The following is a 20,638-nucleotide window of genomic DNA, read 5'->3' as shown; positions in this document are numbered from 1 at the left end:
AATGACTATAATAATATTTTTTTTTTGTTGTTTTTTGAATGCATATTTTGGGTTGTTTTCAATTTGAATTCACTGGGGGGAGGGGTTAAATATCAGGCGGGTGATTTTCTCAATAAATAACATAATTATTAATCAATGTTAAGTGTGTGTCGCTTTCATTCATAAAAATTAAATAAACATAAAACTTTGAAGCATGCAAAAACAGTTTGTTTCATCTATTTTGTTTAAAAACTTGACTTACACAACTAAGAATTTGTTATTAATAATAATGTTGTTGTTGCTGTTGTTGTTGTTGTTGGTGTTTGCCTTCTTGGCTTGATTTTGTCAATACATTTAAAAAGTAATCATAAAAATTTATGCACAACATTTGTTGCCTTACAAACTAAAGCAAAGTAACATTTTGGTAAAAAAAAAAAAAAATATAAAGTTCAGTTGCTTAAAAATAAATTTAAAAAAAATATTATATATATATGTATACAGTATAGAGAAAGTTAACAAATCGTTTTTGCCTGCATATGCAACCAGCCTGGGGAGATTTTCTTTTGCATTTTCATAACTTTCCGGCCAACTGGCTGCATCGCTTTTTGTCTTGTCTTGGGAGCTTTGGGTTTGGTTTTTGACTTTTGAATTAATATTATATATATGTATATATATATATATGACTTTAAGCTTAATTATGTTTTTATACGTTTTGTTTTTTTCTATATATATATGTTGTTTGTGTTTTTTTTTGTATATTTCAGTGTATCAACCACATCAATCTCATTTTCCATTGAGTAAAGTTTTTATTTTTATTTTTATATTTTGTGTTGTGTGTGTTTCCTCTCTCGCTCGCTTTCGTTTGCTTTATAAGTTAGACGGTACATTTAGCTATTGGTGTTTGGTATTTTCCTTTTTGTAAACATTTAATTTTTTTTTTTTTGATTTTTTAAAATTTTTTTTTTTTGGTTTTTTTTTGGGGATGTTTTTCTTTTAGGTTTTGTTGTTATAGTTGTTTAAATTGTAGTCACTAACGTATTAGGAAGAAGCTGTGCGCCTTTTCCGAAATTTTGCGATAAATTCCCACGATTCTCCGTCACATTCCACCGTGTGGTGGTTGATTTTGACTCCCTGACGGCTTGGCACCGCCTCCCTGGCCACCAGCCGTGTTGTCGTCAGTGGTGTTGCTTGAGCCGGGATCGCCTCGACTCTCGCTCTCATCGCATTCCTCTAGCTCGGCCAAATTCTCCTGATCGGACTCCTCCAGCGTGACCTGCAACAAGGCCGGCGACAAATTGAGCTATGAGCTTAAGTTGTTGTCAGGCATTGCTTACCTGGAATCGTATCTTCTCGTCCTGCGGCATATCGTCGGCGGCCGATGGCGGCGGCGATGGCGGTATCATGCTCTGATAGTAGTCTCTGTTCTCTTCAAGCGTATCAAGTATATCCTGTGCATCGGGATGCACCAAATCGGCCCAAGTTTCCCACAACGGATGCACAATGTAATCGATAAAGCCCACCTGGGACTTCTCAATTGTCGCATTATGACGATCGCACATTGGGCTAATATCCATGCCCGACTCTCGCTCCTTGTCGCCCTGTAGAAAGAATTCCTCCATGAGTAGCGCCACCCAGCGCTTGTAAAGTGGCAGCGGTTTGGTGGGATTGCTCAGATCGGCGCAGTGAACTAAATTCTCAAGCACCTACAGCAGCGAGAGAGAGAAAGAGAGAGCAAGAGAGTGAGTGTGAAATAGATAGAGATAGAGAGAGACATTACCTGTATGCGATCTGTGTAGTTATCGAGCAGCAGCACGCCCGAGCCAGCGACCTTCTTGGTCTCCACCATTGTCTTTAGATCGGCGAGCAGACTCATGTGCTTGGACATGTCCGTCGAGAGAACAATATCAATGACCATCTTTCTCAATGTCTGGCGTTGTTTCCTGAGCAGACACGAACAATAAGCATTAGCATTAGTATTGAAATTGAGAGAGAGAGAGAGAGAGTTAACTTACTTTTGCATATTGCAGAAAATGTCGCAACCAACATTTTGCAATAATTTAAAGGCAACCGCTAAGTGATGATTTTCCAAAACAGATTCGTCATTATACATTAATGCTAGTTCGGAACCTAAGCAAAGATTAGACAAAGATTAATAGTGTCAGAGCGTCAGAGCGTCAGAGCGTCAGAGCGCGCGCTGTCTTACTTGAATTAACCAAAAACTGATTGGTTAGACCCGGATGATCAACATCGTGTATACAAGCAGCGAATAGAGCGCCGCCCACCTCAAGAGGCGTAAAGACACCCTCGAGCGCAGGTGTATTGAGCAGCACATTGGTGCTCTGTGTCACATCAGCGGCATGCAGCGAATTGTGAAAGGGATTGTCTTTGACGTAGTGGTCCTCCAGAGTAGTCATAAAGTTAAGAAAAGTTTTCGGTGGTATCATAAGACTGGTCAGTAATTCTCTACTCTGTAAGCCGAAAAGAGAGACAAAGAGAGTGTGAATTATATTCATTATGTATAGTCGTTTTGGACTCACCTGAAATATGGTGTATGCCACACAGGTTAACGGACGATTGACGCTTAGTTCGCCAATTTTGAATATCTCAATGCCCCAGGTGTCCAGCTCGCCCAGCTGTGTGCCGAGCTCGTTCTCCTTGGGCGTCTCTACGCCAAATGTCGGCAAACGTTCGCCGGTAAAACTGTTTGTGTGCGATAGAGGGCGCTTCACTCCGCTTATCTGTGACATCGGCGGACCGCGTGGGGATCGACTACGCGGATATTGCTGATTGGGCGGCAAAGCTGCATGCTCTGTATTCTCCTCCACACGCAGCGATGGTAAATCGAACTCTTGCTGTTTGTCTGCAAAACACAAAAAAGAAATAAACAGTTAGTTAGTTAAAAATTCATTTAAATATTACACACAGCAGTTTCGCTTGAATGTCTCAAAATATTTTAGCACGGCTTTAGAATTGAAAACATTTCTCTTCACGTTTTAACAGCGCTCAACATTAATAATCCAAACTTATCGATTACTGCATGCAGTAGAATTTAGTTCAAAGTAATGCTGAATTAAAATACTGAATTTAAATCTATTAACCAATTGGGCTCAGCAGTTTAAACAGCTACTGAATTTAATTTTCGCTAAATTGCTGCCTAAAATTAACGACTGTACTTTTTAATAAAATAAATATGAGTTCTAATAAATTAATTCATTTTAAATTACGCGAAAAAGCCTAAAAAACAGCTAAATGATCATTACATTTATCGCTTTTCCGAATCGCTTGATAAGCAAATTAGCTTGGCAATATATGAATAAAATTAATCAAAAGTATATATCAATTATATATAATTTTTCGTAGAATTTAGCATATTTTTGCATGAGTTGAAAATACATTTAATTATTAGTCTAGGCAAATGTTTAAAGCTGAGCTGCTGCTGTGCATTGAATTGGAAATACTGAAGCTGTCATCGATAAGTAGTAATCGATAGCAGCTGCGTTTCAAAATTATTATACTATGCATTAAAAATAAGCAAAATCAACGCAAATTGCCTGTGCATAAATTAATATAGATTTGATATTGCGTTGAATTTTAGTTAGCACTTTTCACTGAGCACAGTCCCAAAAAGGAACAGCTCGGGCATAAATAATTTAAATGTGTAAGTGTGTGTGTGTGTGTGTGAGCTTACATTTGCTCATTTATAATTCAAAATGCCAAATGTATCTGCGTGGATGAGTCTGTGGCATGTGCAACTGTTGCGTTTCGCTATTTAGCTGACAAAATAGAATTTGATGTTTGTTTTGTGGCGCACACGCATATGAATATTGAAGTAAACTTTTGTCATGTCATGTCATTTCAATTCATATATGGCTATGAATTAACACTGAAGTGGCTGCGATTTTGATTTTGAAGTTTGAGCTTTGCAACGAAACAGCAAAAGTTTATTTATTTTTAATTTCATAATTTACGACAAGAGCCAAAGCTGAGCGCATATAAGTCGCGCTGATTTACACATATAGTAAGCATATATATATATTATATATATATAAGCTGCTGTCTGCAGTCTAAGAACATATTGCTGCCCCCAAAGGCGCAGAGGCTGCTGCTGCTGCTGCTGTTGAGCTGTCGAGCTGTCGAGCTGTACTTTAATGTTTTATTTCGCTTTGATACATGTATATACAGTATGTATAGTATGTATGCGTATATTTTGCATATGATTTGATTTTGGTTTTCAGTTTTCGCAAGCTTAAGTCCTTGGCAGGATTTTTGAAGCGCAGGCATAACGATTTGCCTGATTAGCATATGCGCGACAGCCGCGAGCGAAGCTCTGTCGCTCTTACTCACTCACTCTCTATGTCGCTCTATGCAAATGTTTAATGTAAATACATAGCTTATATATGTATGTGTTTGTGTGTGTCGAGCACTTGCAAAGTCGTTTCAATTAAGCTGCAAGCATAAGTCGCAATCACAGCAACACGCATACGCACTGTGGTCTGCTTGAATATATTTCTTTGACTCTGGCAATTGCTACAATTGGTTTCGTTCTCTCTATTTGTACTTTATTTTCAGCCCCTTTTTTTGTTTGCGACTTATCGACTGGCCAACACTTGCTGAATTTACTTTCCTCCTCTTCGCTCGCTCGCTCGTGTTTGTGACTTTTTGGTTAGCCTAGTGCATGGGCGCTTCTGTTTCAAATGAAGTGTTACAAATGGACATTAGGCGCTGTCTATATATACACAAACACACATACACACATACATACGTGCGTGTGTGTTTTGCTGGCTTGGCTAAGCTTGGCCCAAATGCGATTTTATGCTTGATAAACTACAATAGCGAGCGAGAGAGAGAGAGAGAGACGGAGCAACAACATTGTTGCCAACTAGCAAAGGCGTAGGCTCTATAAAAAATAAAATAAAAGTAAAAGTAAGTATGACAGCCAGGCAAAGGTAGTCAAAGCCAAAACAGTTTAGGCCTGCCCCAATGCCAGCGCCTCAGCTCAGCGCTCAGCGCTTAGCTCAGCTCAGCGAAGCAGAAATATGGACAAATGTGCAAATATCCCCACCGTATGTTACCCACTTGGGTGACAAACACCACACCCCACTATGGGGGGGGTGGGAGATTCTTTTTCTTTTTGTTTCGGTTTCGGTTTTTGTTTTTGTCTCTATTTTATTTCATTCGTTCGCTGGCTTGCAACTCTTTTCGTTTGCGTTTTCTGCTCTACGCGCGCGCCTTTGTTTGTGCACGTCTCGGGCAAGCGAGAGAGAGAGAGAGAGAGAGGAACAGAGTGCGGGGCAAAGCGGAGGTGTTTTGCCACTGGGGGCTCGTAGGTTAAACAATGAAATTTCCACTTCATCTGCTTTTATGCTGCTCTGCATAATTTAATTTTGCACTTTCAATTCGATGGCTTTAACCCATTGGCTTACGCTTTTGCCGTTTATCTTTTGCTAAACTGCTTTAGCGCAACTTTTGCCTCCATCCAACAGCAACAACAACAATCATTGATAGCTGTGTGGCAAGCATATCACCAGCATCATCATCATCATCATCATCATCACCATCTAGCGAAAAGTTGCAGTCAGTCAGCAAAGTTCTTGCATAAGTTTGCGCCAACATTTGCATTCGGGCGGTTTTGAGCTTTAGTCACTGATAACTCAACTTCTCTCTGGCGAATCTCTCGCGAACTGAGAACTCAACGCACATTGTTAGTGTTGCGAAACTTGCGCACAATTGATTTGGCAATTTAACGCTGATTGATATCAAATGCCCTGCGGTTCGATTGACTAGCCCAAGCAGCCAACCCCTGCCCTAGACTTGAGTCTGCCAACAGTTTGTATTTCTCCTATTTCATTTTAATAGGCTGAAGTCCGAGTGAACGGAAGAACATGTTTGCAAACTTTAAAGTCATTTGTTCATTATATTTATATTTTAGTCTAATTAAAATAAATTATTAGCTCGATTGACTGCTCGTCTGCTGGACTATTGAACTTTATCTAGTTCAGAACATTTTTGTTATTTGTTATCTAAGCCACCCTCGACCTTTGGAGTCTCCTTTTTCATTTTGAATAGGCGATGTCAATTTTATGAGCTTTAAACTCACTCAGAAATTATATTTATATTCTATTCTAATTAAATGAAATTATAAAAACGATTGACTAGTCCAATGCCCGAATTTTGAGTGAACGGATGAACATTTTTGTAATTAAAAGAAATAATTTGATCAATTGCGTAGTCAAAGTCAAAGTGAACATTTTTGAAAGCATAAAATACAATTCTATATTATCTTTAGGTTCTATTCTAATTAAAATAAATTATTAGATTAGGCTAGAGCGCTGCTTTTCACTTCTCCTAATACATCAATATCTCCTATTGATTGGTTCGAGAGTCGTCAACCAAGTGAGCTAGCAATTAAAATTTTTGTTCCGCCCTCTCGCTGCAATAGACTAAGACCGAAGTTTTTGCACTTACCCAAAAATGTTGAACATATGTATTCGGATATTTGATTGCCCGATCGGCTAGACTCGCTAAAGTGGGATAGCTCCTTGTTAAGCATGCGCTTGAACTGTAAATGGAAGAGAAGTGATTTGTTAGTCATTTGTTGTTGGGTAGCGCCAATAAGGGGAACGCACCTTGAGCGACGCCATGTCGGAGACGCTGCGATGGGTTTGTATGGTCTCCAATTGATCTAGGCACCAGTCGAGCTCCTCAATGGTGTCGGTGGCCAGGCGAGTGTAGGCCTCATCTCCCTGTGCGAGCTGCACTCCGCTGGCGTTGCCAGATCGTCCGGATGAAGATTGCGCTGGTCGCCTGGATCTTGTTTGATTAATATATGGTATACACACACAGACAGAAAGACAGACACACACACACACACACACAGAAACGCACATAAAAACACAAAGAATGGAGTTGTGAGGTGGGAGATTGGGAGATGGATTGGGGTACATAAAGATAACAACAACAAATAAACCATAAACCAAACACAAGTTAAATGTTAAACATTGACGAAAAATTTTATTTAAAGCAGGAGTTATGAGTGGTTGGAGTTTTGTTAGTTTTAATAAAATAATTTTTATTTATTTTTTTTTATCAACAACAAGCACACAAAGGATAAAATGGCAACAAGTGTGTTTACAACATTGAGAATTAAGAAATTGTTTGTTAACAACAACAATACATTGATACAAAAGTACGCAAGTAAGTATGTAAGAGAGAGAGAGAGAGAGAGAGAGAGAGAGAGTAAGAGAGAGAGAAAAAGAGTAAAAAAAAATCATGAACAAAATTTGAATTGAAGTAGTTGTGGTTTTTTTTTTTTCTTATGCTGTACAACAACAACTAAGTTATTGGATTAATTTTATGTTTATTAAATAAATGCAGGGTATGCATTGATGTGGGTCATGAGGGGAAGGGGGGACTGGTAAAGGGCGCAGGGTAAGGGAACGTAGTTAGGGGTCTGCATTCAGCTACGAGCATAAGTACAGTGAGCACTCGCAATTAAATTCAATTTTCCAATACTACAATATTAATGAGAATAATTCCCATGGGCACTAAATTGAACAGTTGAGAACTAATAATTTTTTTTTAATGCACAATTTGATTTTAAAATTCAAAGCACAATTTACTGGAATAAATAAATGACTTAAAGTTCAAATTCTTAATTTTGTAACTTTTTAAATATTTGATTTCGTTTCAATTCAATTCTCTTTGCGAGTGTCTACTGCACTTTGAACAGGCGAAAGAACACACAATGAAATGAAATTCATAATTTTTGCATATCAGACAACAATTTGAAATGCAGCAAGAAATGTGTAATTTGAAAATGGAAAATGTTGAGCTGCAGCTGATGATTGTAGCTTTTGGCCATTTGTCAAAGGGATTCCAAGTTAACATGCCTTATGCCTATGCAAAAATATTTTGCAAACATTGATTGGAAATTGCTCATTTAGTAGTTTGGCAGGCAAAGGGGCGTTGTGTGAGGGGTGGGGGTGGGGGTGGGGGACATGGCAGTTCAACGGAACTGACAATGTTCTAAATTTGAGTTCCGTCATATTCGATGGAAAAGCAAAAATTATAAATAAATTGTGTGCGCTATGCTTTTGGGCGGCAGTGTTTTATTTTCTATTTCATCTATTTTTTATTTCTTGTTTCGGTTTGCGGTATTTTTGGCATACGCTGCGTGCGCTCCACACTCCACGCTCCCCCCCACAGGCCAAGAGATGAGCAGCCTGCCTTGGATTATTTCGAGAGCGAGAGATCGTTGTCGTCATTGCTGTTCAAGTGGGTCTTTAGTTTGTGTGTGTGTGTGTGTAACATACATAGAAATGCTTGTTTGACAAACGGGTTGGGTTGGGTTGAGTTGCGAGCGGGGTGTGGGGGTGGGGGACGAGCAGGCAGAGTCTGTTTGTTGTTTTTTTATTTTATTGTAATTGCTGAGTCTTATTAATTAAAGTGTGAGCAGACACACACAGAGCGACAGAGACAGAGACAGGCAGCAAGACAAAGTCTAGAGTGGGTCCGGGGGGTGGGTTGTGGTTGCGGGTGGTGCCGAGATTTGATTTGGGGGTTTGGGTCAAGTGCTGCTCGTGCATTTAACAGCTTTTGGCTGAGTGTGTGTGAATCTCTGTACTGTAGTGGAGTGGGGGGGGGGCAATACTAGGGGCTGGGGGTTAAGTCAAGGTCATATACTTACTTATTTGATGCTGGTACATTTGTCAGACTTAGTAAATTGTTGCGCACTGAACGTAAGCTGGCTAAAATTTGGGCAAACGGCGTTACAATGAGATCCTCGCCATGGCTGTAAAAATAACAAAAATAAATTTATTAATAATAGCACACACACACATATATATATATATATATAGATTTGTTGAAAAGCATGCGCTGTCTGCTGCTCTTTACCTTTCTATTAAATACAACACTAGAAACTCTAGCATAGAATTTTGTATGCAACTTTCCAAAGAATTTTCTACTCAGCCTCAGCATACCCGACAATCTGTTTTTGACTATTTCCAACTATAAACTAAAGCGACTGAAATTAATGCTACAGCTTGCTTAGGCTTAAAGAGCAGCAAAGTTCTGAGTACGAATGGGCGGCCACGAGCCACGAGCCACTTGGCTCAAAAATATTTCGGTGCCGAAAATAAATATTAAATATATAAATTGTGTGAGCGAGAGAGAGCGAGCGAGCATGCGTGGGAGGACTGGACTGCTGAGCAGATATTTATGCATATGTTCCAATTGACATTCATATTAATATTGCAGGCAAAACTGAAATTAAAATTAAACATATAACTGATGTCAGCAGACTTAAAGTTTGCAATTGAAATTAACGTTTTAAAATTCAAGTGAAAGAGCGAGATAGCTATATGGAAACGAGAAAAATATTATAATGATTTGCTAGCCTATTTAGAGCCAAAGGCCTCTGCTGCTCTTCAGTTCAGTTCAGTTCACAACGCTGCGATTTGCTTGTTGTTATTTTATTTATTTTTTGTTTTGTGGCGATTTGTTTTGCCTGATTTTTGGCACGTCTCATTGCCCAATGAACAAAGTGTGTGTGTGTGTGTCGCAACAATTGTACATTGTACTCGCAGTCGCAGTCGCAGTCGCAGTCGCAGTCGCACTCGCACTCGAATATTGTTTGGAGATCCATCTAGGCATCCAGCCATAGAATCATTTGTCTAACCAGCAGCAGCAGCAGCAGCAGCAGCAGCAGCAAGCCCAAGTGGCAGTCATAAACAATACACACACACACACACATAGACACACACATGCACACACACTCATAAATAATAACAACATGTCAGGCAAACGCATTTGCAACAACAAAAGCAACAGCAACAGCTTCACTCCCACTTCACAAACTTTGCCCTTGCCCCAACACACACACACACACACACACACACACACACACACCCTTGACTAGTTGCTAGACATTGCGACTTTGCGGCTAGACGAAATGTTTTTGGCGCTGATTTGTCATTTCATTTGAATTCTGAATTCTGAATTCCGTTTTCGCTTCTCTCTCTCTCACTCTCTGAATTTCATTTTGTTACGTTTTTCGTTTATGTGAATTTGCGACGCATTTTGTGGCAAGCAACAGAAAAAAAAAGCAAAACATGTCACTGACTCATACACAAAATATATCCGAGCAAATCTATTTGTCTGGCTTGCAACACACACAAAAAAAAAAAAAATAAAAGTTAAAAGTTTTCATTAACTATGTTCTATGCTATTTAAAAACAACAAGCAAATTATGCATTAATTAATAGCAATACACTGGCAGAAATGCATGCTCATTCATAAAAGGTTTTTATTTAATTTAATGTCATGCAGCGTATAAATTGTTGAATGGCCAACAATTCATTTTCAACAGCATAAATAAATTCTATAAATAAACAAGTGTTGGCAAAAGTGCCTTAATCAATTAATAAGCGATTGAGCTTTAAACAAAATTATTTTAATAATTTAAATGTGCTAAGCATGCGATTTAATTTTGTAATAATTAAAGAAATTCAGCTTAGCTCAAATAAAAAAGCGTAAAATTTGCAGAGTTGTTTATTTGAAGCGATAAAAGCTAAAAACTCGATTTGCTGCTTTTTTTTTTGAATTTATCGATTTGTGTTTTTGCGATAAAAGTCAAAGCACTAAGCAGCAATTTGTAACTTTTTTAACATAAAAATTCAACACATTTTGAATTTATTTGGCATATTTCTCTAATCTGTCTATATGTCTGTCTATATAATAGACTAATGTGCTATAGCATTTAGTGCTGTTACACATAAATATATTGACTAGTTGTACTATATATATTTATATATCTAACTGTGTTTGCTACCTGCGTTGCGATTTGATGGCAAACATATTATCCCGATCGGCCAATATGGTAACTGCCAGATCGTCCTGCATTATCGATGGTATCATATTGAAAAAGCTGTGAACACGCGGCAGCGACTGCGAGCCAGCTGAGTTTTTGTTTAACATTTTGAGCACACACACACTCACACACACACGCACACACAGCAAAATAATAAGAAAACAATTGAATTTGTGCGAATTTCTCAACACTTGGCACGCATTTGAAGACGAACGAACCGAACGCCAGCAATTTGGCGAATCGAATTGTTTATTAATTTTGAATTGCGATTTCTTATTGCACTGATTGACAATAAATGTGACACTGTCTGTATTATATATATAACTATATGTTTATATTGCAAATACACGAAGACGTTTTGAATTTTCCACGAGCGCGCGCTGGCCGAGAATGAGCGCGTCCCGCGGCGTGGCCAGCGCTAAAACATGAAAAACTCAAAACACACACTGAACACTGAGCGGTGAACTCTCGTACGCTCAGGAATGAAAAATGCTACAACAACAACAACAACAACAACAAGATGAAAAACGAACGAAAATTATTATTGTAGCGACAGCGACCGCAACCGCAGCCTGCGTCGCTGTCGCTGTCGCCGTCGCCATCACCATCATGAGCAGCTGAGCAGCAAACGTAACGTAAGAAACAAATTATATTCAACTTAAGCAGAAAAAAGAAAAAAAAAAAAATAAATAAAATTAAATTTCTGTTTGTCTGTCTGTGTGTCATTTTATTTTCATCATTTATGCTTGGATTTTCATCTTGCGCTTATCGTGATTTTTGTCACGTTGAAAAATGCCAGAAATAGCGTTAGACTCATTAATAATAATCTATATAGCAAATATAGCATTTAATATACAATTTATATTTAGCTGCAAGCATTTTTGTTGTAATTAATAATGCGAAATAAATAAATTAACATTTAATTGGCAAGTAGTAATTTTAATTGTTATTTATTTTTGTTTAGAGTATTTCAAGTTTGGCGTGTCAAAATATTTTCTCGTTATGCGCGTTAAGATTTTTTTCCTTGCTTTTCATCAGCTATAACAACAACAACAAAAGCTGACACAATATGCAGAACATTTGCTCAATTATAGACGTAAATACAGGGTGTTCCCAGTATGCCAAGCTGCATGCTTTGAAGCTATGCGCAGTTTAGAAATCAGTCGCATATTTAAGAGCTTTGAGTCTGCTGAGTTTTCTAAAGTTTAATGCTTGAAGTTGTGCGATATATTGCATCTATCGATAACAGCAAGTCAACAGCTTTTATTAAAATATTTTCAATTACAAATAATTGCAGCTTAGTCATGAATTAATTGACAGTTTTAAAAATAACACAGAACTAAACAAAATTTTCATAATAAATTTGATTATTTTTTTTTCTTCTGAGTTTTCCAAAGTTTAATACTTGAAATTGAGCGAATTAATGGCTTATGAACAGCTGTTAAATTTTTATTAAAATATTTTCAATTAAAAATAATTGAAGCCAAGTTTTTGCTTAATTGACAGTGCTAAATGTAATTGAAACTAAACTAAACTTTCGTTATGTTTTTTCAAACATTTATTTAAAATATTTTAGTGCCTTTTTTCTACAAAACTCATACAAATATCCCAAGCTAAACTTAAATTTGCGAAAAACGAGTAATAACAAATTGCATAATTGCCAAAAATATAAACGAGAGATACAAAATTTGAATAGATTCAATATATTTTTGTATAAAACATTTTAAAATAACAAGAGCTTGGCCCTTTTTAAATCGATAGCAGCAAATTTGATAAATAATAATTCAAAAAAAAAAAATGAATTGTGTTTACTGTATTTTTTTTAGATTTTACAACACTACACTTCAGAACAAAATAGCTGCTAATAGTCGAAACAGTTTTGTAAGTTGATTAATTGCTAGACAGACACCCTGTATACGCAATTTGGCGAGCGCAAAGAGAACTGTGCGGCAAGTCGGCGCGGCGCGTCCTTGCCTCAAAGAAAGTGCCAAACAGCTCAGCCGAACAACATTAAAAACAATGACAAAGACAATCGTTAATCATTCCAATTGGCATTAGCAGCGGTTTGGGGTTTTCACCACAGACAATGTAACTGTGCATTTGGTTTTGAATTCAATTCAGCGTTCAAATTGTGATTCATTTTGATGAGCACTCATTACATAAGTTCGTAAAATTGCAACGCAGATGGGGATTTTTATTTGAAATCTCAGTGCGAAGCTTTCGTAATTCTAATAATAATTTCTTATAATATGCATAGCAGATTTTAATTTAGCCTAACCCAGTTATGCGACTGCGAGAGCGCAGCGTGAGTGAGTGAGCATTACGCATACGCCGCGTTCAACGCTCAACGCTCAACTTGGACTTGTGTGTCTGACGCCCACAGCGTCACTTAACCCACTTCGATTCGACTAAATAGCGCTGGCAGTGCATTCGAATAAACAAAACTCAAACTCAAAACAAATAACCGCAACTGGCAGTCGAACGAACGCACAAACGTGCGGCACAGTCGACTGTTCGAGACGCTGTAAACAGTTGTAGAGCAACTCCATGCATTGCTGTCAAATTTTTATTATAATCACCTGATGCTGTATTTTGGTTTTATTAAATTCAAAAGCATTTGATGTTTCTTGAGTTTTGTTTTAGTTTGGTCTTCATAGCGAATTTCAAAGCTTTGGCTGCTTCAATAAAAAACAAATAAAACTTAATTATTTTGTTACAAAACACACATTGAACTAAAAGACTGTTGTGTGCACGTTTGAAATATTTGTTGTGACGCCGGGAGGGGGAGGCGCAAAGTCAGTGAGGGGTGTGGCAAAAATCTCGTGACGGACAGGCCATGTGAGTGAAAAAAAATCAAGTGACTGTTGAGTTATATAGACGTAAACATAAGACATAGCACTTGCCACAATTCTCTTTTGCATGTAAATCAAAATCAATTATAGCATAAAGTGAAACAACAACAACAACAAAAGCAACTTGCGCAATATTTTTGCATATTTCGATTTGCTGTAGTTGTCAGTTTGACAAAAATTTTACGCTCTTGTATGAAATGCATTTTTATTAAAAGCACCACGCAGAGCGTCAATTCAAATTATGTATACACCCACACACACACACACTCACGCACACTTGGCATAGCTGTGGGTGTGATTTGCATTGGCCGCACGTTGGAAAAAAAAATTCGTTTTTGGCAAACGTCAACGGCCATTGAGGCGGCAAATTTAATGCACCAAATGTGCTTACGCTTTTTTTTCTTCTTGCTGCTTGCTGCTTTCTGCTTTTTCGTTTTCTCTTTTTGCTTGGTTGTCACGCTGCGTATGAATAATATGCATGCCATGTTACGTATACGCAGCGTAGCTCCCGAAACGCTGCATGTGTGCTTCAGCTCAAGCCCAAACACATCATAGAAATCTTTTAGGAAATGTTTTTTATATTCAAATTAGTTTTTCCTTTTCGTTTTCTCGCTTCTTTTCCAATTTGCTATTTGCTCTCTCGCTCTTGATTTCACTTCACAGTCTCATTTGCAGTACGAATTTTCCACAAATATCAGTGCAAGAGAGAGAGAGAGACACACACAAGTTCTTATGGTCATTTGCATACAGACGGACAGACGAACGGACGAACGGACGAACGGACAGTTTGTGTCACTGACAGCCAAAGGAATGAGCAAACTTTAAGAGCAGCAGAGACTCTGTACACAAGCGTTGGTCAAAAGGTCTTTTGCTGTGCTCAAACTGAATTTTAAATTTTGCATCTTAAGTTTAAGCTTGGAGTTGTTTAGTTAGCTTATTTTAATGCGGTTTGTTAATATTTCAAATAAACAAATCTCTCTAAAATTTGGGATTATAATTTTTAGAAATTTCTACAGTTAGTTTGTTTCAATTGAATAATAAATTAACAGCAGCCAATTAAATATCGCACTATTAATTATTTGTTGAGCAAAGTTTAAGCGTTGAGACGCTGTAGCAGTGACAGCAAAAGGTCTTTTACGCAGCTTAGAATAGAATTTTAAAATTTAGAATGTTAAGTTTGAGCTTTGAGCTCTTCCATTTTATTCTTTTGAATTCATTCTAATAGTTCGAGCTGTTATAAATATTTCAAATAATCAAAGCTCGCTAAGATTTCGAACTAGAATTATTGTAGAAATTTCGTTAGTTCGCTTACTTTTAGTTTCGAATTGAATAATAAATTAGCAGCAGCGAATTACAATTTCGAAATATGTGCAAATTTTAGAAGAAGAGACTCTGTAGCAGTGACATCAAAAGGTCTTTTACGCTGCTCAGAACAGAATTTTGAATTTTGAATCTTAAGTTTGAGCTTTGAGTTGTTTAGTTTGCTGTTGTTAATAATTCGCACTAACAAATTTAAAGATTTCTAGAGTGAGTTCGCTTGCTTAATTCTAATTTCGAAATATTCAATTGCTGCGTTTCCATTTGCCATTCGCTGTATGCGGTCTCACACTGTCGGTCTTGATCATTCAACATAAATAAATGCATATAGTGCATATAGCGTCAGAACATTTTGCTTAAACTCTAAACACAAAACAATGCAACATAATAAATTTAAAGGTTATTGACTAAACACTTAGCAAGCAGACAGACATACACACACACATTAAAAGGTTATAATAGTAATAGAGTAGGTAAAGAGATAGCGAAAGAGAGCGATAGAGCGATAGAGCGATAGAGAGAGATAGAGAGAGAGAGAGAGAGTTGGGCATACGTACGATCTGTCAATGAGTATAGAGGCCTCCTGGTCTTTAAACCTGCAAAAGGGTTACAATAAACAACGATAATAGTACGAATAACAATCAATAAGAGTTAAGAGATAAGGCTAAGATAGTAAGACATAAAATTTGAGAGGTGTCTAGAACGTTTAACATACAATAAAACAACAATTAGCAATTAACATAAAAAGCAAAATAAAAATAGCAAAAGCTGCAACTGAAAAATTCAGTTGTGTGTACATTTTTTTTTTGTTTAAGCAGCAGAGAATTGCAATTGACGCATATTTTATAGTCGAGTGAAGATGCGTGTGTGTGTGTGTGTGTGTGTGTGCAGCTCTGAGGTATGCAATGAAAAAAAAGCACAGCAAGCGCTCAATGAGTGGAAAAGCCAGCAGCTTAATTGAGACATCACGTGCCACAACCTTAAGTGCTATGTGTGTGTGTGTGTGTGTGTGTGTGTATGCATGTGTGTGTGTTCGCTTGTTGCTGCTGCTGACGTCGTTGAGCATTATTGCAACGGCAATGAACCAAGGCAATTGATATAGATAAGCGACTGAGACTCCTCGTCGTCGTCGTTGTCGTTTGCCCTTGTCTAACGTTTCGTAATGACGTCATAGTGTGCGCGTCACCGTTAACAACAAAAACTACCGCTAGCTTGCAGTTTGCACAAAAGTCGAAGTTGAAGTGTTGACATTTAAACACACACACACACGCACACAAATTGTCTCTGACTTGCATTTTAAGCTTTGCTTGTGTTTTTTTTTGTTTTGTATATTTGGCAAATGCCAACGGTGAAAGCATTTTCCACTCACATTTCCAAACCAGCAATTGTTGCCTACACACACACACACACACACACACTGAAACTGCAACTACGCAATTGTATGACATTTACATGTGCACATTACGCATACGCAGCGTGTAACTTTGACACTCTGCTGCACTTGACTATAATTGAGCTCAACAAACAACTGAGAACTGCCCACAATTAGCACCTGAGACAAACACACACGCAATTTGGTTGATTATCAAATTGATTCACTTAACAATTTTACACAAGTTCAAATTCATTTGACCAAAGCTTTTGTGGTTTCATTTTAGCCAAACGCACAACAAGCGACAAGTTCTGTGCTCAAGTTTGTAGCAATTTCTACGCACAAAAATCTGCTGACTGCCAAGCTACGGCCCAAAGTAAACAGCAGAGTTAACTAAAGCAGCAAGTTAACTGCTTAAGCTCAAAATCAGACTGCAGATTGCTGCTGAATTTAATGCTCAGTGTATAGCAGTTCAATTGATTTTTTCTAACTTATTATTTTATAATCGCAACGTGTGGCAACTTTATCAAATTTAAGCAGCTAAACATTAATGCCATTAATATAAATTCAATTATTTGTACAACGCGTTAGAGAAAGTTGGAAAATGCTGCAAATTCAAATCAAAAATTCTTAAGTAATTCAATAGTTGAGTTGAGTTCAAATATTAGAGTCTGTTAATATAAACTAGGCTTAAGCCAACTAACTCCTTTTAGTTAAACACACTATGCTCATATTTAATGTTAGAGCAAGTGAAATTTTAGTTAACAATTTATAGAAATATTTAATAAGCAACTTTTGGTAACTGCTATTGAATTTTATTTTAAAATCACAAACTGACTTTCCAACTAACTGAGCTGCCTAACAAGTCAAATCTTTCAGCATAGATTGTAGCACTTGAGCTGAATAATCGCACAAATTGCTGGAAATTGTTAAGCTAAAGCAAATTCTAGAGCATTTAGTAGAGTCCAGGACAAATTTCAAACATTTAGCGCTAGTTCTCAACTGTTAAGTTAGCAATTCCCATTTATTTAGATTTGCATAGACGTCACGCATCAATTGAATAGGAACATAAATGAAATTTTAGTTTGTGCTGCGTTGATTTTGGCCTTGACATTTGCCAGCCGCAGTCAGTCAGCTAATTATTTGTTATTAGTGTTGAAATTTTCACTCAAGCTGCTCGTTGTCTTGACAGCCAAAGTTCGCTCTCTCTTTCTAACAGTGTGTGTATATTTTTTTTTGAACTGTATGCAATTGACAGCCTCATCAACAACATTGTTTGCGAAAGCGCGAGAGACAGTGAAATGTTGATTGAAAGCAAAACGCGACAAACTTTCAAACGGCTGAAAAAAACTTTTGCTCTGGCCCAAATCAAATTTGAGCATTGCTATATATATAATATATATATATAGAGAGTTATTACTATGTGCTAGTTACATATACTAACTTGCAGCTTGTACATTTTTATTTTGAAACAAGCCAGCCCCACATTTATTTCAATTTGTATTTGCTCAAGTTGTCAGCCTGTTTGTTTTTCTAAACGCTTTGTGCTTGTTTTGATGTCTTGCTTATGGCATTTAATTGCCAATTGCTAAATGTGTTAATGAGTTTAAAAGCCATTTGAATTGAACATCGAATTGGATTTATTTTGAGGATTTGAGCGCAAGCCTAATGCTATTTATTAATAGCATTAATTATATAAACTGTTAGCAGCCAACTCAACTAGCCAAGTTGCAAATTATGAGCAGAAACTAGCGGAATAACAATGAATAAATTCAGTGAATTTTATAAAATAGAATTCATTCAATATCAACATAATTCTTTAAGAGCGTAATTGAGCAAAAATATTGTAATTCAAGCTGAATTAATCAGTTAAATCATTCACTACTGAACAGTTCAATATATAGTTTTAGCTATTGTATTCTAATATCTCTAGAGCAAAACCAATTGGAGCGTCGAGCCGAAAACTTGTTATTCAAATTTTATGCAATTAAATTGAATTGAAATTTTTTCATTAATATTTTAGCTCATATAATACATAAGAATTGTTTATTTAATACTTTTATAAAATTTTTGGCTGCTTGCATAGCGAAGTTTGAAATTTTAAAAACATTTTTTATAATATTTAATACAAATTGAAAATAAGACTTAATTATTTAATACTTATTTAAATTTAAGCTGCTTGTTTGAATTTTGATTATAATTTTTTTTTTAATATTTTAGCATACAAATTGAAATTAAGTTCTAATTATTTAATACTTATTGAAATTTATGGCTGTTGGCTTAGCGAAGTTTGAATTTTTAATTGAAATATTTTAATATATAGCTCGTATATATATAAAGCAAATGACTCTTATTTGATTTGCGTTTCCTTAAATGCAAATCGAAATAGAATTTTTTATTAGTAATTGTTTGTATTAATTATATAATTTTTGCTTATTTTCCAAGTAATTAAAAACTATTGTTCTCTAGCTTTATAGCTCTATATAATGCACATATCGTGTGCAGCTCACAATTTGCCAAATTCTATACAAAACAATTGTTTCACTCAAGCGTATTTAATATTCGGCTTTTGTAGTTCACAGAGTCAGACAGACAGCCAGACAGACATATGTCTGTATTTGTATATAAAAATTGATGTTTCAATTGTCTGCCTATTGTTGTTGTTGTTGTTGTTGTTGTTGCTTTTGTATTTTTAAGTGTTTTTGCGGTCCAAATATTTTTGCTATAATTCATCTACGATCTGCGCGATATTTTTGGCAATATTTTTGTGCTTTTGGCCATTTTGTTGCTGCTGTGTAAAAATAGCTGTAAAAATGTGTGTTTCCCCAAGGTTGCAATGGGGCGTGTCCCCTGCCCCTGCCACGCCCATCGCTGCCATATGGTTCCAAGTGCTTGCCAACTAAACTGAACTGATCTCATGAATTGAATGTTGCTATTGCTATTGGTATTGCTTTTGTTATTGTTTTTGATATTTTGGCAAATGTTTATGCAACTTTTGCTTAACTAATTGTTGCTTGCAAATTGCCGCAGGCGCTGCTGCTAAGCAAAAATTCAATGCGCTCTAAAAAACAAAAACAGCGCATTTGGAATTTGAAATTTCAGTGGCAAGCGGCACAAAACAAATTGCACGCATATTCTTCGTTAGTTGGTCTTGGGGCATGTTGCATGCGGCAACACGTAAAATGTTTTTTTTTGTTTTTGTTTTTGTTCGCCATTGTTATTGCTGCTGCTGCTGCTGCTGCGTTAAAAACTCGCACAAAAGGTGCGCCAAACAATAACAGACAACATCTGCTACAAATTAACAACATTGTTGTGTAGCCATGTGTGCGTGTGTGTGTATGTGTGTGTGTGTGTGTGTGCACTCATTGCCAGGAAGTGTGTTACAAAATGAGTTCTCAGTTGGCTTTTGATTTTCATTTCCTTTTTCGCAAAATCGACAACAAGTTCCCTATGTCAACTTATTACCGTTAGTTTATTTATTTGTTAACAACATTATGCTAGCTAAGATTTATTTTGAGCTGACAGCATTAACATTATAAGTTGCATTATTATAATAACATTTCAATTTGCAAATTTACTGCAATTTTTTTGTTAGTTTTGCGCAATTTTGTATAATTGACTATAATTATTAATAAACAATATTATTGTTTACGCGTATTAATAATTAGCATTGCAGCAAACTTAAGTAACAGAAATCAGCTTGACTTTGATATTTCTCACTTTTCTACATTTATTATAATAATTTATTTAATGTAGCTAATTTACACTAAATTTTTAAGACTTTTTATGGTTGCTAGCTTTAAATTTTGAAACTTAATTTAACAAGCTCTAAAGTGAACATTTGCTAATTGATTTTGATTAATCACATATCGAATAATTAAACTACTCAATACTTATTTCTCTGCTGTGTTAATTTTTCATATATTAGCGACTGCGACTTCTATTCAAAGTGAAAGTTTGAAAGCGAGTGGGGCAGACAATATTATTAATATTAAAATATTATTATTAATATTAAAATTGAGCCAAGACTCACTGCTATTCCATTTAGAAAATAAACCGTAAGCAATTCAAATTCCTCGCACTTTGCTTTAGTTGTGTGTGTGTGCACAGCATTAAGTATACGCCATGTAGCGTTTGCCAATTTCAAATATATATATATATATATATATAGCTGTAGTGAATATGTGTGAATTGCTGTATGTGAATGCAAATGAAAAGCATAAAACAGAGTGAAACTAAAATAGATAC

The 20,638-nt window shown here is 36.4% G+C and overlaps 1 protein-coding gene across 8 annotated transcripts in view; it reads right to left on the bottom strand.

The window, feature by feature from the left end:
* Positions 1-459: 459 nt before the first annotated feature.
* LOC108606231 (cAMP-specific 3',5'-cyclic phosphodiesterase) overlaps positions 460-20,638 on the bottom strand; it is a 72,011-nt gene continuing 51,832 nt past the window's right edge. For 2 of the 8 annotated variants that reach the window (XM_017996156.2, XM_017996159.2), the window contains exons 3-12: positions 15,576-15,614; positions 8,666-8,770; positions 6,606-6,789; positions 6,445-6,538; positions 2,517-2,839; positions 2,183-2,447; positions 1,992-2,106; positions 1,757-1,919; positions 1,314-1,682; positions 460-1,252 (exon numbers count right to left, since the gene is read on the bottom strand). In XM_017996156.2, the coding sequence (XP_017851645.1) occupies positions 1,076-1,252; positions 1,314-1,682; positions 1,757-1,919; positions 1,992-2,106; positions 2,183-2,447; positions 2,517-2,839; positions 6,445-6,538; positions 6,606-6,789; positions 8,666-8,770; positions 15,576-15,614 (1,834 nt within the window). In that variant the 3' untranslated portion in view covers positions 460-1,075. Of the gene's footprint in view, positions 1,253-1,313; positions 1,683-1,756; positions 1,920-1,991; positions 2,107-2,182; positions 2,448-2,516; positions 2,840-6,444; positions 6,539-6,605; positions 6,790-8,665; positions 8,771-8,874; positions 8,976-10,810; positions 11,105-15,575; positions 15,615-20,638 lie in introns of those variants that run through there. The other 6 variants (XM_017996158.2, XM_017996160.2, XM_017996157.2 and 3 more) reach the window with 5 other exon arrangements.

The sequence above is a fragment of the Drosophila busckii genome, chromosome X (genome assembly GCF_011750605.1).
Source record: "Drosophila busckii strain San Diego stock center, stock number 13000-0081.31 chromosome X, ASM1175060v1, whole genome shotgun sequence".
Taxonomy (NCBI): domain Eukaryota; kingdom Metazoa; phylum Arthropoda; class Insecta; order Diptera; family Drosophilidae; genus Drosophila; species Drosophila busckii.
The sequence above is the reverse complement of the archived record's forward strand: the minus strand, read 5'-3'. Positions and strand labels throughout refer to the sequence as shown.